This window comes from Oryctolagus cuniculus, chromosome 2 (assembly GCF_964237555.1).
Source record: "Oryctolagus cuniculus chromosome 2, mOryCun1.1, whole genome shotgun sequence".
NCBI lineage: Eukaryota > Metazoa > Chordata > Mammalia > Lagomorpha > Leporidae > Oryctolagus > Oryctolagus cuniculus.
This window is the reverse complement of record NC_091433.1, coordinates 175908896-175925398: the sequence shown is the minus strand read 5'-3', so window position 1 is coordinate 175925398 and position 16503 is coordinate 175908896. Positions and strand designations below refer to the sequence as shown.

The 16503-nt window shown below is 58.8% G+C and overlaps 2 protein-coding genes across 10 annotated transcripts in view; both read left to right on the top strand.

Annotated features, from left to right (window-relative positions):
• MAPRE3 (microtubule associated protein RP/EB family member 3) overlaps nt 1-1030 on the top strand; it is a 49651-nt gene extending 48621 nt beyond the window's left edge. For all 9 annotated transcript variants that reach the window (XM_008254644.4, XM_070069330.1, XM_070069329.1 and 6 more), the window contains exon 7: nt 130-1030. In XM_008254644.4, the coding sequence (XP_008252866.1) occupies nt 130-198 (69 nt within the window). In that variant the 3' untranslated portion in view covers nt 199-1030. The remainder of the gene's footprint in view (nt 1-129) is intronic.
• A 1702-nt stretch (nt 1031-2732) lies between these two features.
• Nucleotides 2733-10848, top strand: TMEM214 (transmembrane protein 214). Its single transcript, XM_002709966.5, has 17 exons — nt 2733-2951; nt 3776-3975; nt 4418-4568; nt 4832-4966; nt 5167-5249; nt 5644-5749; nt 5856-5937; nt 6197-6298; nt 7152-7293; nt 7609-7700; nt 7925-7973; nt 8153-8266; nt 8483-8600; nt 9034-9130; nt 9310-9478; nt 9622-9767; nt 9922-10848. The coding sequence occupies exons 1-17, from the start codon at nt 2801-2803 to the stop codon at nt 10046-10048; spliced, it is 2064 nt and encodes a 687-aa protein (XP_002710012.2). The 5' UTR covers nt 2733-2800; the 3' UTR covers nt 10049-10848.
• Nucleotides 10849-16503: the final 5655 nt, after the last annotated feature.

Here is a 16503-nt window from a genome sequence, read left to right as displayed (position 1 = left end):
CCCTGGGCCACACAGAGCCACCAGCAGGGAGCGCCGTGCCAGAACTCCAGGCCCCCAGCCCCAGAGTGCACCCCCCCCCAGCCTGGCCCGCCCAGCTCACCACCTCCCTGTCCCTTCCCGCCCTTCCAGGAAGGATTTGCACCCCCTGAGGACGACGAGATCGAGGAACACCAACAAGAAGACCAGGACGAGTACTGAGGGCGGCTGCAGCCCCGGCTGACTGCACGGCTTCCCGTGCCTCCCCTCCCCGCCCCTGTCCCCACATTATAACCCTTTCCTTACAGCCAGCGGCCGGCCTGGTGCTTTGTGTCAGTGCCGCAGCAGTGGGGAGCCGGGCTAGCGAGGCGTGGCGGGTGGGGGGCAGGTGAGCAGGCAGAGGCCCAGTGGGCGGGACACCTGCCCACTGCCCACCCCTATTTATTTCCGTTGTCTCCATACTGTGCTGGCCAACACTCCCTAGGGTGCTGCTGCCACCCGCCCAGCCAGCCCCCTGCTCCCCGACAGCCAGCAGCTGTATATTTCACAAAGTCATTGGTATATTTTTACTTACTGGATTTTCCTTGCACTTTACCTGTTCTTTTCCAGGGCTGATAGCGTGGGCGCAGGGGCAGTGTGCCTGGCTTGGCTTCCCTTCCCCACGGTGGAGGCTGGGGCAGGACTCGCCGATTATTTATTTTGTCTTTTGACTCCTCCCCCCCACCCCGCAGTTGCAGGGGAATGCTGACGTCAGGAGAGGGAGGGAGGGCCGAAGGAGGCAGTGCTGGAGGCCTGGGGGCCAGGGAGAGGGAGGGGCGCATGCGAGGGATGGAAATGACCCCCTGGCACCGGCTCCCCCGCCCCGCCCCTACCCCAGCCCCTGCCCCCAGCATTGCCCCAAGGCCCCGCCGCCCCCTCCTGCAGCCTGGCTCACACCACACAGACTGTCTGGACCCTCCTGTGCCTCCGCCTCCCCATCCCACCCCACCCTTCCCCGGGCACCAGCCTGCATACGCGTTCACTTTTATTTAAATAAACTTGTGTGGTAAAAGTCCATGCCGTGCCTCCCTCGTCTGAGCCACAGCCCCGGTCTTGGGGCTTGGCACTGCCCGTGCACGCCCATCCCCCCCCCCCAGGGGGCTGCACAGCGCAGCCTGCCGGCCATCAGAAACCAGCACTGGCACTGCGCTCACAGCCTCGCTCTGGCTGGTCTCTCTCCTGGCACTGGTCACAGTCTGGAAGAGAAGCCGTGGGGGCCCCAACCCCTGTGCCTGAGGAGGGACAAAGCCTAGGGCTGCAGCTGTGACGATGATGAGTCCGCCGGGGCGGCGAGGTAACCTGGCCAACAGGTGCCTTGTCTCAGCCGGCCTTGGGGACAACTACACGTTGTCCCACCCCTTGTCAAAGCTCACCTGTCTCTCAGCAGTGCTACAGCTGAGGACGAGGGCCCCTGTGGTGGAGAAAGCAGGCAGGGTTACAAAGAGCAGGCAGCGCTACCTGCTGGGTCAGCGCAGCAGCATCCACCGAGGTCCCAGGAGCCCGCCTGCCTCATCCACACAGCCCACACTGCAGGCGGTGCCGGCAGAGTCCCGGAAGAGACCAAGAGTGCGGGAAGGGATGCGAGTTCCCCCAAAGGGCCTGAGAACCACAGTGACGCGACTCGCTCCCGATGGTGGAAACCTGCACCGAATTCAGACCTCTTAGGGCAAAGTGCAGTTCTGTGTTCACACGTCCGTCTCCCACGCCGGCTGTGAGCTCCTCGGACGCCAGCGAGGTGCAGCCCTGCAGCTCCGCCCAGCACAGGCCCTGCCACATTAGGACAGGAGCCGAATGCATCAGTGGCTCCCGTCCCCTGGATGCCAAGCTACAGTCGATAACCTGCTAGAGCGCTCCAGGAAGGAGACAGTCCTTCCCTGACCCTTCCCAACTGCAGCACCTCCAGCGTCCCAGTGAGCACTGTCAGGGCAAACGACACCCTGCTGCCCACCCTCTAGGCCTCTGTTTAAATCCACAGAACCCAACTACTGGCGTGTTCTCCCCACCCCTCCCCACACCCCCAACCAAGGAAAACTCCCCTCAGGACCCAGCTGTACCGCCCCCTCCCTCACAAAGCGTTCTTTTATCTCCTTCCTAGGGCACCCACCAGCCCCTTAGCTGTTCAGCCCGTGGGAATCTGAACTCCTACTCTGCAGTAGGACCCTCGCCCTGACACAGATGCACACGGTAGCACATCTCACCTCCCCTCACCCTCTCCTGCAAGGTTCTGAGGTCTCAGGGGGCACCAAAGCCGCCGTCCGCATGGCTGCTGCGGGCTGGGGCTCCTCACCACCGGACCCTGGAGTCGGCACTCAGGGCGGGCGCCGGGCCAGCCCTCCCTCCGCAGTCCCAGATGCCCAGGCTCTTCTGCCTCCCCTGAAAAGGGCTCCATCGTCCACCTCTGGCCTTATGGACACTCCACGGCCTCCCTCAACCCCATCCCTCTTGTTCGAGCCAGTAGCTTTAGTGTAATCACTAAAAAGCACTTCCCTAGAAGAAAGGAAGCGTTTCGTCTCCAGACTCTCTCTAGAGGTGAGAACTATTTCCATTTCATCAAATGTCCACCAAGTCACCCAACGCAGTGGCCTTCCCGCAGCAGGTGCCCAGGGCCGGCTTCCTGAATCATCGCCTCGCGTCTCCGCATCTCTGCCGGGGCGGGCCCGGCGGAGCCGAGACTACAAGTCCCAGGCTGCCTTGCGGCGGCGCGCCGGCCACGGAGACGTGGCAGAGCGCGGTGCGCCCGCGCGCGCCGGAAAGCCGGGAGGTGGCAGGGGCGAGGGCCGCAGCCATGGCCGCCAGTGTTGCGGGTGGGGGGCGCTGGGAAGTGGTGAAGAAGGGCCGGCGGCCTGCGTCCGCCGGTGGCGGGGGTGGTCGAGGCGGCGGCGGGGACCGTCGGGCGCTCGGGGAGGCAAACGGAGTGTGGAAGTACGACCTGACCCGTGAGTACCCACCCGGTCCGCCGCCCGCGCCCGCCGACCCTGGCCTCCCCCGGCTGGGGAGCACCGAGCAGGTCCCGGAGCCCGGGGGCTGAGCACCGCCGGCGTTCCGCGCTCTGGCCAGCCGGCTGGCCCCCGGCGCCGCCCTCGCCTTGTCTTTGGAGCCTCACGAGAGGCCGACAGCACAGCGAGGCGGGGGTCAGGGGAGGACTTCACCTTGCAGATGAATAGACTGAGAAATTGGACCCCTTGCCCAGGACCGCGTGCTGGAGGGGTCGGGATTCCGTCTCCGACGCGCGGTCCGCTGCACACTAGCCTCCCAGCTGGCCCGGGCACTGGCTGGCCTCATGGGCAGGTGTCAGAGCAGGGAGGGGACATCCCGGGGCCGCAGACCCGGCGCCCCCCTCCTTTAGTCACCAGCGGTGCAGCAGAGGGAGAAATGACCGGCCACGGGCTCAGCAGCGCCCGCCGGGCTGGAGACGTGGAGAAAACCTGCCACTTGTTGATTATTACAGAGTTGTCACTTCGGAGCCCCGGGGGGTCGGGGAAGAACCCAGCCAGACGAATGGCCACTCACCAAAGTAGCCATTCCTCTGAATCCCGCCCCTCTGCTGGTTCCCACATCTTCTGATTTGTCCCATAAAGAACTGCCCCATCTCTTTGCACGAGCGGTCATCTCCAGAGCTGTGACAGCCAAAAGCCACAACCGCGAAGACTCCCTGGCTGCTCCCTGAATTACGTGACACTGTGAGGGAAGGGACTGCTGGCCCTGTGAGGCCCAGGGGACTCAGGGGTGGGCCCCCTTTCTCTGCCTGTCTCCACCCCAGCTGCGATCCAGACCACAAGCACCCTGTATGAGCGCGGCTTCGAGAAAATCATGAAACGGCAGAATAAGGAGCAGGTCCCACCCCCTGCTGTGGAGCCAAAGAAGCCAGCGAGCAAGAAGCAGCCAAAGAAGGTGGCGACTGCTGCCAGCCAGAACCAGAAGCAGGGCCGCTTCCGCAGCCTGGAGGAGGCTCTGAGAGCCGTGAGTGGGCCCGGGGACGGGGTGGGGGCAGGGGCCTGTGGGTGTGGGACAGGGTGCTGAGAGGTGGGCCGGGAGAGGACAGCAGGCCCAGGGAACGCTTGCGCGTGGAATAGAGGGGCAGTGGGAACTTCTGGGGGAGCAGACCTGAGAGGGGAAAGCCTTAAAGACCCAGGAACCCCAGGGAGGGCCAGAGAAGCCGGTTATGGCTCCTTTCCTGTGGAAGCAGTGAGCTTTGATTTTTGTCTTCTGCTTTACCACTTGAGCGTGCCAAAGGCCTGCGAGTACGGGGCCTTGAGAGCAGTACTTTGTAAAGATCCGGGTGCTTCCAAGTTGTGACAGTCCACAATTCCATTTGTGCCTAAAAACAGAAAGCCTTTGTTCTTTCTACCATTTCCCCTCCCCTCACTCACAACTCACCCTGGGTGGGGGGTGTCCCTGGCAGCTGGATGTGGCAGCCCTGCAGAAGGAACTGGACAAGAGCCAGAGTGTGTTCTCTGGGAACCCATCCGTATGGTTGAAGGACCTGGCCAGCTATCTCAACTACAAGCTCCAAGCTCCTCTAAGTGAACCCACCCTGAGCCAGCACCCTCATGGTTAGTCTTCCCAACTCTCTCAAGCTCAGACAAGTTCAAGGAAATTCTAGAAGGGCTGCGTGTTCCCAAAGAGCCCTCTGCCACCCACTGTCTCGATTCTCATGGATGATTTGAGCTCCTGTTTAATCATCATGGCTGTGACAGTGTCTGGGCCCCCTGGGAGAGGGAGGATGCCAGGCTCAGTGCAGGGACCTGCGCTTCACTCCCTGTTCCCAGAGCTGGCAGGGGTGTCTGGTCCCGTCACTCATCCCCGCGGACCCCAGATTATCCCTACAGCCTGGTGAGCCGGGAGCTGCGCGGGATCATCCGAGGACTACTGACCAAGGCAGCGGGGTCCCTGGAGCTCTTCTTTGACCACTGTCTGTTCACCATGCTGCAAGAGTTGGATAAGACTCCAGGTGAGAGGGCACGGGAGGAGCTGTCCGCTTGGAAGTCTGCTTTTCCCCTGCGTGCGGCGTGGCTGAGTGCTTGTTTGCAGCAGAGAAATAAACTAATCCTGACACGCTGTTTGGAAGGGGAGGAGCAAGTAGGGGCTCACGGGGGCTAACTCCCAGCTGCCAGGTGGCGTGAGCAGGTCTGAGAACATGCGTCTCTCCAGGGGAGTCGCTACACGGCTACCGCATCTGTATCCAGGCCATGTTGCAGGACAAGCCCAAGATTGCCACTGCAAACCTGGGCAAGGTGAGCTCCGGGTGGCGCTGGGGGTGCCGGGAAGCTAGGACTGTGGGGGTTGGGCAGAACCTACGTTGTTGGCCTTGGTTGTGGGGTAGTGGAAGACACTTGGAGACCAGTAACAGTAAGTAGTACTGTTAGCATTCAGTGCGTGCCTGGTTTGGAGTCGTATGAGGCCTGTACTACGATTATTCCCATTTTATAGATGGGAGGATTGAGCCTCAGAGGGGTTCAGTGGCAGAGCGTGGCGGGGCCCATGCTCTGAATCACTGCCCTGCGCTGCCGTAGTGCCCCACTGCCCCACGGCCTGCCCTCCTCTCCCAGTTGGCTCTCCCCACCTGGCTCAGCGGGCGCGTCTGGGGCTTTGCCCTTTCCAAACTGCCTTCCCCACCGGTCTCCTCAGTTCCTGGAACTGCTGCGGTCCCACCAGAGCCGACCAGCAAAATGTCTGACCATCATGTGGGCCCTAGGCCAAGCCGGCTTTGCCAACCTCACCGAGGGATTGAAAGGTAATGGGGAGGTGGGGAAGAAAGAGGGGTGGTCTTCGAGCAGGGAGCTCCTCTCGGTGTCCCTGGGTGCAGGCCTGAGCCTCCCTCCCTCCCCTTGTCCCTACAGTGTGGCTGGGGATCATGCTGCCTGTGCTGGGCATCAAATCTCTGTCTCCCTTCGCCATTGCGTACCTGGACCGGCTGCTCCTGTGAGTGACGGGGGGCGCAGCCAGGGCAAGGCCCGGGGTCTCTGCGAGCGGCTGCCTGAGCTAAATGTGGTGCAGTAGTCCTCGTCTCCATAGACGCGAGGACTTGGGGGCCAGCTCCTCGCACCTCACAGAGTGATGTGAGGAAGGAGACGGGGGAGCTGCTGAGGGCCAGGGGGCGAGTTGACGCTCCTTTCCTAGATGTTGGCTTGGCTGGGGTCGTGGCCGGAACAGGGGGCCTGAGTGAGAGCTTCCCTCGCAGGATGCATCCTAACCTCACCAAGGGCTTCGGTATGATTGGCCCCAAGGACTTCTTCCCACTTCTGGACTTCGCCTACATGCCCAACAACTCTCTGACACCCAGGTAGGACTGCCTGGGGCACACTGCTGTGCGGGTCCCAGCACAGGGCCAGGACCGTGTCATACAAGGGTGGTTCAGAATGCTCACGGAAAGTGGAACTAAAAGAATGGTTTTTTTGGTGCAAAAAAAAAAAGTTTGGAGATCCATGTGTACAATGGGTCTTCAAAATGTTTATGGAAAATACATATTACAAAAAAAACTACATGGATTTTGAAATTTTTTTGGTCCAAAATAAACTTATTTTTTTATTTCATTTTGTATAAACTTTATGAAGTCCCCTTATATTCCCACCCCAACCTGGAAGCTCAAGGGTAGGTTTCAAGGGATCGGTGAGCCGCTAAAATTGTGCGGACCCTACAGTGTAATTGACATGTAGGTGCTTTCTTGAGGGGTGCAGGGTTTCTGTGGCTTACAACAGATGTCCCAAGGAGTCATTATTTTTTTTTCCTTAAGATTTATTTATTTATTTATTTGAAAGGCAGAGAGGGAGAGACAAAGAGAGATCTTCCGTCTTCTGGTTTCCTCCAGAAATGGCCTTCGTGGCTGGGGCTGGGCCATCCGAAGGCAGGAGCCAGGAGCTCCGTCAGGTCCCCCACGTGGTGGCAGAAGCCCAAGTGCTCAGACCCTCTTCCGCAGCTTTCCCAGGCACATGAGCAGGAAGCCGGATTGGAAGCACGGTAGCCAGGACTTGAACCTGAGCAGCAGCCTAACCCCCTACACCACACAACCAGCCCCCTCCAAGGCCCCTAGTGACGCTCCCCTTGGGCAGGGTGGGGCAGGGGTTCCAGGCAGCAGGAAGTGTGTGTGGCCCAGTTCTGTTGTTCGCCTGCGCATGGCTCTCCTCACCCCACCCCAGCCTGCAGGAGCAGCTGTGTCAGCTCTACCCTCGACTGAAGGTGCTGGCGTTCGGGGCGAAGCCGGAATCCACCCTGCATACCTACTTCCCCTCCTTCCTGTCCAGAGCCACCCCGAGCTGCCCGCCCGAGATGAAGAAAGAGGTGAGGACCCGGTGGGAGCTGCTTTCCTTCCCCTTTGCCAGGGGTGCACGCAGCGGCCTCCGCCCGCTGACAGAGGCCCTGCCTTCACGGAGCCCTTTCCCCAGGCCTTCCTCAGCTCACTCCCGGCAGCCCCTGCACTGCCCACTTAGGCGCAGCCTCAGAAGGGCGGCACGCATGGGCCCGCATGGTTCCTGTGCCACTGGCAGACCAGTGACCCGCGGGCCTGAGCTCTAGGCCGGTGCTTCTCCACCTCGGCGCGGGTGGGCTGCCCCGCTACCCCACGGCCCCCACAGTCGTTCCTGTGTTTCCTGTCAGCTCCTGAGCAGCTTGGCCGAGTGTCTGACCGTGGACCCCCTCAGCGCCAGCGTCTGGAGGCAGCTGTACCCCAAGCACCTGTCCCAGTCCAGGCAGGTGGGGGTGGGGGTTGCCTGCCTCTGTCCCCCATGTAGAAGCGTCCCAGCCCGGGGCTGGCCCATCCCTGGCCCATCCCTGTCCTCAAAGCAGAAGGGGCTCATGGGTCACTGCTCTGTGGGAACATTGCTGCTCCTGCGGGGCTGGGGGAGGGGACGGTCTCACAGCCAGGAAGGGCCGAGCGGGCCACCTGATTGGGGGGGTCGTGCTTTCTCCACAGCCTGCTGCTGGAGCACTTGCTCAGGTCCTGGGAGCGGATTCCCAAGACGGTGAGGAGCTGGGGTGACGTGACAGGCTGATCTGATCGCCCCTGCGCCGCTGTCCTCCCCGCCCAGGAAAGCTACTCTGCCGGTGCCCTTGGCAGGGAGAGAAGCGGGGTGGGCGGGGGGAGGCAAGGGCTCCAGGGCCGGAGGTTGCATTCCCAACGCAGCCTCTTGTGACCCTGTAGGTGCAGAAGTCTTTGCAAGAAACCATTCAGTCCTTCAGGCTGACTAACCAGGAGCTGCTAGGGAAAGGCAGCTGTGACAACCAGGATGTCGTCCTGTGTGACAGAGCCTGCAAGGTGCCAGCGCCTCCCACACTGTCCTGCCTGTCTGTCTCGGCGCACCCAGCGTTGGGCCTGCAGCACGTTCCTGCCCACTGCCTGTGGAGCCCCCTGCTCCCTCGGGGCCAGTGAGAGGGCTTGACCCTCTTCCTGGAAGGCCTGGCTTGAGACCTGCTGGGGGGGCAGGGACCAGGTCCTCTCCCTCCTGACCACTGTTCCTCCTGCCGCCCCCAGGGCCTGTTGCAGCAGGCACGGGGCCCTGGGCTGCCATGGACACGGCTGCTGCTGCTGCTGCTGGTCTTTGCCGTAGGTTTCCTCTGCCATGACTTCCGGTCACACAGCTCTTTCCAGGGTAAGCATCAACTGGCACACAAGGAAGGTAGCGTGGTGGGGGCATAGAGCTGGGGGGCACCCCAACACACACCCTGGTCCTGATGAGTTCTCAGTACTGCAGATGAACACTTGCATCCAGATTTTCCTGTCCACAGCTGGCTCGATACCACTGCAGGTTGAGCTGGTACTTTGCAATGTGGACGGGCTTGCATATGCATGACGCCATTGCAGTAGGTGTCATCTCCTTTTCACTGCTGAGGATAAGGGAGACTTGCTGACACCCAATTCCAGGGCTCCATCTGGCCCCCTATTCCTGCTCGCCTGGGCCGGCAGGAGAGCTCGGCCCTGGGGCCTGCCTGCCTCCCATTGAGTCGGCTCAGTGCGCTGTGAGCCTCACTTGCCTGCCCGGAGACCTGTGGCGCCTCCCTGCTCACCAAGCCCCCTGTCCTCAGCCTCCCTCGCTGGCCGGTTGCTTCAGTCGTCTGGTTTCTTGCCTGCTGGCCGCCAAGCCTGTGCCAAACTCTACTCCTACAGCCTGCAAGGCTACAGGTGAGCTCCTCCCAGGGAGGGGTCGGCACGGGGGTGGAGGGAAGTCGGGTGGTGAGGGTGGGCGGGGCAGCCCTTGATGGCGGTCAGTGCTCGTGGCTTGCCTTTCCCAGCTCTTTGGAAGCGAGCTGGCCTGAGGAGACTCAGCCCCCCGCCCCCGTCCCCTCCACCCTCTCTGACAGCTGGCTGGAGGAGACGCTGCCGGCCTGCGGCTCCCACCTGCTTACTGTGCTGCGGCCCAGCTTGCAGCTGGCCTGGGCGCACACCAATGCCACCGTCAGCTTCCTCTCTGCCCACTGTGCCTCCCACCTCGCCTGGCTCAGTGACGGCCTCACCAGTCTCTCTGAGAGGGTAAGCTGGAAACAGGGAGGCAGAGAAGGGCCGGCGGTCTCGGGAAGGGGCAGCAGCTCCGTGTGGACTGGGTCCTTAGGGCAGGAGGCCTGCGCTGGGCGCTGTGCGCCGGGTGCCATCCACCCTCTGTGCTCTGGCCGCAGCTCCAGCTCGCTGCTGCCCTGCACTGGCTGCTCCGTCTCCTGAGGGAACTGCTCTTCCTGCTCTGCCAGAACGTGCTGCTGCCCTTGTGGCAACTGCTGCTTGAGGCCCTGGCCCGGGCCCAGGAGCACTGCCACGAGGCGTGCAGGTGAGACCCCCACCCAGGGCCCCGGGACAAGGCTTCCCCATGGAGGTTCTTGTGCCGCCCTACCCCTTGCTTGTCCCTGGCCACTGCGGGGGGAGGGCTGTAGGCCGGGCTGCACACATGTCCTGACCCCGACAATGTCCTGCTCTCCTCTCAGAGGCGAGGTGACCTGGGACTGTGTGAAGACACAGCTCAGTGAGGCTGCCCGCTGGACCTGGCTCTGCCTGCAGGACATCACAGTGGCTTTCTTGGACTGGGCGCTTGCCATGATATCCCAGCAGTAGCCACCAGTTTCTGCCGCAGACAGGCTGTCTGAAACTGCTGGGGGCCGCACAGGGGTGGTTCTGCATGGGGGTCTCCTGTACGTGGTGCCTGAGGGCCATCTCCCAGGCAAGGGACCAGTCGCCTCTGCCCCAGTTCTGTCTTCCGTAGGGACTGGCCCCAGCAGTGTGTCAGCCCCCTGCCCACAGTTCCACTGAACACTTCTCGGGCCTGTTGCACAGCTCACAGCCCCCTCCTTGGGCTGGCAGCCTCCCTCAGTTCCTCTCTTGCCGCCTCTTTCCGCTTCCCTCCATCTCGAGATACTCCTAAAGCCCCATACGGCTCACCTCCAGCGAGGAGCGGCTTCTGCGTTTCTGACAAATGAGGCCTGCCCAGACCTCAGCAGCCTCCTGTTCCCATTCTGGAGCACATCTTTAGCCACAGAAGCAAAAGAAGGGGACCTCCAGAAGAATCCAGAACACAGCATCGCAGAGGGAGAAAGCAGCTCGAGCCTCTCCCTACAGCTTGGTGGTGGGCATCAGTGGACACGGGGCTGGGTGGAAGTCACCTCTCACCTCCGCGTGCCCAGTGCAGGCCCTTCAAGGCCCCTCGCTGCTCCCGTTCTACACATCCCTACTTCCTCCCCTCTCCATTCCCCTTCAGGGCGAGGGCTCTGCTTCGCTGGGCTTCTCCACCGCCCACCCCACTGTCCCTGGAGAGCAGAATGCAGGCGCTGTGTGCCTCAGTCAGCCTGAGCCGTGATGCAGGGTTTAGCAGTGGCCGCTGGGTGTGCCTGCAGATGGAATAAAGGAGACTGACTTGATTCTCAGCTTTCCTGTCTCCATCCTGGAACAGGAATGTAATGGACCCTGCTCTCCTGGGGAGTGCAGGTGTGGGTGACTGAGCCCGCTCTCCTGGGGAGTGCAGGTGTGGGTAACTGAGCCCCGCTCTCCTGGCGAGTGCAGGCGTGGGTGACTGAGCCCCGCTCTCCTGGCGAGTGCAGGCGTGGGTAACAGCCCCACTCTCCTGGCGAGTGCAGCCGTGGGTGACTGAGCCCCGCTCTCCTGGCGAGTGCAGCCGTGGGTGACTGAGCCCCGCTCTCCTGGGAAGTGCAGGCGTGGGTAACTGAGCCCCACTCTCCTGGGGAGTGCAGCCGTGGGTAACTGAGCCCTGCTCTCCTAGCGAGTGCAGGTGTGGGTGACTGAGCCCCGCTCCCCTGGGGAGTGCAGGTGTGGGTAACTGAGCCCCGCTCTCCTGGGGAGTGCAGGCGTGGGTAACTGAGCCCTGCTCTCCTGGGGAGTGCAGCCACGGGTAGTGACCTGCTGGCAGGGAAAACCACTTCAGTCATTTTCAAGCCAGGCCTGCTGTGCTTCTAGATGCCCCGGGCTCTTGTCATTAGATGTCTGACTTGTCACCGAGTCTGGTCTCACAGTTTGCCTTTTCGTGCTTGGAGGAACAGGGAGAGGGCGGGACCTCCTAAGGGAGTTCTTGCCAGTAATCAGAGTATTCTGCCTGTACTGTATTGTAGTAATTGGTTCATTTTGTAAGGCAGTGAGAGACTCAGAATTCTGAGACGTGAGGCCAGGGTTATCACCAAAGGCCATTTGTGGTGGTGGTTTCCTTTGTTTAAAAATCAGAGCGGGCTGGCGCTGGGGCTCACTAGGCTAATCCTCCGCCTTGCGGCGCCGGCATACCGGGTTCTAGTCCCGGTCGGGGCGCCGGATTCTGTGCCAGTTGCCCCTCTTCCAGGCCAGCTCTCTGCTGTGGCCCGGGAGTGCAGTGGAGGATGGCCCAAGTACTTGGGCCCTGCACCCCATGGGAGACCAGGGTAAGCACCTGGCTCCTGCCATCGGATCAGCGCGGTGCACCGGCCGCAGCCCATTGGAGGGTGAACCAATGGCAAAGGAAGACCTTTCTCTCTGTCTCTCTCTCTCTCATTGTCCACTCTGCCTGTCAAAAAAAAAAAAAAAAAAAATCTACCCACTAGTTCACTCCCCAAATGTCTGCAACAGTAGGGGCCAGGCCAACCCAAAGCCAGGGGTCAAACTCATTCCAGGTCTCCATGGGGCTGGCAGGGACCCAAGTACTTGGGTCGCCAACTGCTGCCTCCCAGGATAGGCATTAACAGGAAGCCGGGACTTGAACCTAGGGACTGAGCTGTGGGTGTGGGCATCCCAGGCTGCAGCAGAAGTGCTGTGCTGAGTACGCCAGGGCTTTTTTAATTTGGCTGGAGATTTTAGGAGGATTACAGGTTCTGCAGGTTTCTTCCCTTGAGTGTTAGAAATCAAGCAGTGGTGGAGAGAACGCCGTCTGCACCAGCTCTCACGGCTCCCAGCTGTTTTCCCCGTTAAACTGATGATCAGCCCAGTTGTGGCCAGCGCTTCCATCACTCTTAGGGGGTGAGATAAAGAAGCAGGTGTAGAAGAGTCTAGACAAAGTGAGGTCTCAAAAGCCGGCATCACACACTTGCTGCCATGCGGGAACTCCACAGGCCATCCCCGGTCAGCCCCTGCTGCTCCTCAGGCAGTTGGCCAGGGCTTTCTCCCAGAGGAAGGAAGCCCCACATGGCACAGGGCTAAGGTTAGAGCTGCTGGTTAGAGAACGAGTTCTCATTCTTGCCACTCACGCACTACTATGAAACCTTGTAGCTGGCTGTGTTCAAGTCGGGGGAGAGGCAGCTGGGAGCCAGGGTCGGCAGTGGCACCAGACGAGATGGTGACACAGTGCTGCGATGATGTAGCCTGAGTGCTTTCGCTCCAGCAACCGGAGAAGGCCACAAGTGCCGTGTTGGCTCCCAGTGGGCTTACTGTTCACCTCGTTGGCGTTGGCTTTGTTTTGGGCAGCAGCTCCACTGGGGTCTGCTCTCCCAGGGACGCTGGCACTGACCTCACTTGCCTTTATTTGGTAGAGTTTCTCAGAGGAGTCCAGCTCTGCACCTGCTCGCCATTAGGGCAAAATCAGACAACCAGGCGTCTCATTTTTAAAGGGTTGTCAGCAAGGTGAAGTCCAGGCGGAGCCAGGAAGTCGAGCTGGTGTGGACTAGCGGGGCGCTGCCATGGTGCAGAAGGGCAGGGCAGTCACACTGAGCTGAAAGGGAGCTGACACTGCAGAGTCACATCTGGGCGCTGCAACTGTTCGTCACACGCACTGGGAACTCAGCCGCGTGCTGGGAAGCTGAAGGCGGTGTGTGTGCAATCACCTCTTACTGACCCAGTTCTACCAACTCCTGTGGGCCTGCAAAAGGTACACGTGACTCATCCTGAAATACTACTTTCTCTAAGTCCCAAAGCAAGTCTCCATGTTTGTGTGTCCAGTGCACAGCCTCAGGTATGCGACAAGGCATCTGACTCATTACAAACGGGCCATGTTGCTGGGCTCCTAGCTGCAGCTCTCGCTTCACTCTCAAAATGTCACCGGCGTAGGGGGACGTGTTCCCCAGAGCCAGCCCTGTCTGCCTTGCCCCGCTCCAGAGTGGTCCAGTGGTTCAGTGCCAGTGACATCCCAGTGCTTGTGACTTCTGAGCGTCTTAGCAGGCCCTCTTTCCTAATGGAATGTGGATTCAGGTGGACAGTTAGTGACCATCCCTTTACCGTGAACACTTCGCAGTTCTGCCCTCAGAAGGACCTTGAGGGACAAAGGGCCCTGCTTCTCCTTCCCTGGAATCCCATTCACACAGGGCAGTTTCACTGATGTGGGAGAGGGAATTTGGGGGAAACCCCCACTGTTCAAGGTATGAGAATATTTATTGAATATTCTGCCTGTTAATAAAAATGCTAACTTCAACTGTGCTGTTGCGTGTGCCTTGCTCTAATTTTCACTGTGGTAGCACACCAGCTGTTCATTTGTAAGGGGTTCACATCAGAACTGAGCAGCAGAGAGAGGCCACGTACTCTCTGCCTGGTCCCCGCGTACACACAGGCCCCTCACGTTCATTTGTAAGGGGTTCACATCAGAACTGAGCAGCAGAGAGAGGCCACGTACTCTCTGCCTGGTCCCCGCGTACACACAGGCCCCTCACCATCAGCTTCCCACGCCAGTTCAATGCATCGATGATCATCAGTGAGGCTGTGTGGACACACAGCTGTCACCCATGGTTCACAGCCTAACGGTAGGGCTCACTGTGTTAGACCTTCTGTAGGTTTGGGTAGGCAACCACTAAAAAAGTTTCAGTGCCCTGAAAACCACCTATGCCTCATATCTTCCTCTCCCACACAACCCCTGACATCCACTGGTTTTTCTGCTGTCTTTTGAGTTTTGTCTTTTCTAGAATGTCATAGAGTTGAGATCATACAGTTCGGGGCCTTTCCAGACTGACTTCATCCTCTTAGTAATGTGCCTGTAAGTTCCTCTGCAACTTTTCAGGAATTGATAGTTCGTTTCTTTCTTTTAAAGATGAGTTTATTGGGGCCAGCGCTGTGGCACAGTGGGTTAATGGGCACCGGTTTGAGACCTGGCTGCTCCACTTCCAATCCAGCTCTCTGCCATGGCCTGGGAAAGCGGTAGAAGATGGCCCAAGTCCTTGGGCCCCTGCATCTCTCTCTCTCTCTCTGTACCTCTGACTTTCAAATACATAAATAAATATTTTTAAAAAAGATATGTTTGTTTATTTGAAAGGCAGAGTTGCAGCGAGAGGAGAGACAGAGAGAGAGGTCTTCCATTCACTGGTTCACTCCCCAAAATGACTGCAACAGCTGGGGCTATGCCAGGCTGAAGCCAGGAGCCGAGAGCTTCATCTGGGTCTCCCCCATGGGTGCAGGGGCCCAAGCACTTGGGCCATCTTCCGCTGCCTTCCCAAGGGCCTTAGCAGGGAGCTGGATGGGACTCGCCCACGTGGGCTGCTATGCCACAGCACCGGCCCATAGCTGGTTTCTTTTTAGCACTGAATGGTATTCTTTGGATGAACCACAGCTTATCTGCTCATCTACTGAAGAACGTTCTTGGTTGCTTCCAAGTTTGGTGATGATGAGTACGCTGCTGGAGACATCTGTGTGCTGTTGTATGTGTAGACGCAAGTCTTCAAGTGCATTTGGGTAACTCCCAAGGAGCACAGTGTTAGACCACAAAGTAAGAGTGTGTTTAGTTTTGTAAGAAACCAGCAGACTCTTCCAAACTGCACCATTTTGTATTCATACCAGCAATGAGTGAGTGTTCCCGTTACTCCACTAGTATTTGGTTATATTGACTTTTTTTGACTTCTGACATACTAAAGGATGGAGAGATCTCATTGTTGTCTTTTAATTTCCAATTCCCTAATAAGGTATATGATGCTGAAACATCTCATAATATGCTTTATTTTCGGGACTGGCATTGTGTGGTGGATAAGTCATCACATATGGATGCTGGTTCAATTCCTGGCTGCTCCACTTCTGCTCCAGCTCTGCTAGTGTGCCTGGGAAGGCAGCAGCAGATGACCCAAGTGTTTGGGACCCTGCACCCATGTGGGAGACCCGGAAAAAGCTCCTGTCATCAGTCTGGCCCACCCCCAGCCATTTCAGACATTTGACGAGTGAACCAGTCGATGGAAGCGCTCTCTCCCCCTCTTCCTCTCTCTGTAACTCTGCCTTTCAAATAAATAAATAAATCCTAAAAATAAAATGCTTTATTTGCCATCCTCTTTGGTGAGGTATCCTGTTCAAATCTTTTGCCCATTTTTCAATCTGATCTTTTGTTCTCTTATTGTTAAGTTTTAAGGGATCTTTGTATATTCTGGTACCAATTTCTTATCGGATAGGCCTCTTGTAAATATTGTATCTGTAGGTTTAAAATTGTTGATATCTTCTCTGCTTTATGCAGTGAAACAGACGTTCCCTCCGTAGCTCATCATGTCCCCAGATGCTGGCCTTCACCCCCAGACACTGCACGGACGAGTGGGTGCCATCCCATCTGGGCACCCATTCCGGTCCTGGCTGCTCCCTGCAGACACACCTGGGAAGGCAGCGGAAGATGGCCCAAGTGCGTGGGCCCCTGCACCCACGTGGGAGACTCAGATGAGGCGCTCAGCTCCTGGCTTCAGCTTGGCACCACCCCAGCTGTTGCACTCATTTGGGGAATGAACCAACAGATGGAAGATTCTCCTCCCTCTCTCTCTTTCTCTCTCTCTCTCTGTCTTGCCCCCTTTATGAATCTTCCCTTCAAATAAATAAATAAATCTTTTTAAAAACTGCTCCCATACAGCTCCACAAGAGGCTACTGTGCACATTCTCAGGGGCGCAAGTGCTGCTCCCCAGGTGCATCAGCAGGGAGCTGGGTCCGAAGCGGAGCAGCCGGGACTCAGACTGGCACTCTGAATATGGGACGCAGGTGTCCCAAGTAGCAGTCTAACCTGCAGTGCCACAACACCCCCCAATCACATCATATCATTTAAAACGTTCACCTTTAACTTCTAACATAGAAAACACAGATAGACACCATCCACAGACACCAAACTTTTTGGGATCCTCAGTCATTTTTATGAGAATGAAGGAGTCCTAAGAATTGC

Excerpts from the sequence above, each read along its gene's own strand:
- TMEM214 (XM_002709966.5), top strand. The coding sequence starts at position 2,801 with ATGGCCGCCAGTGTTGCGGGTGGGGGGCGCTGGGAAGTGGTGAAGAAG. Across the intron at positions 2,952-3,775 it reads GTGGAAGTACGACCTGACCC|CTGCGATCCAGACCACAAGC; the intron begins GTGAGTACCCAC and ends TCTCCACCCCAG. Across the intron at positions 9,768-9,921 it reads CACTGCCACGAGGCGTGCAG|AGGCGAGGTGACCTGGGACT; the intron begins GTGAGACCCCCA and ends CTCTCCTCTCAG.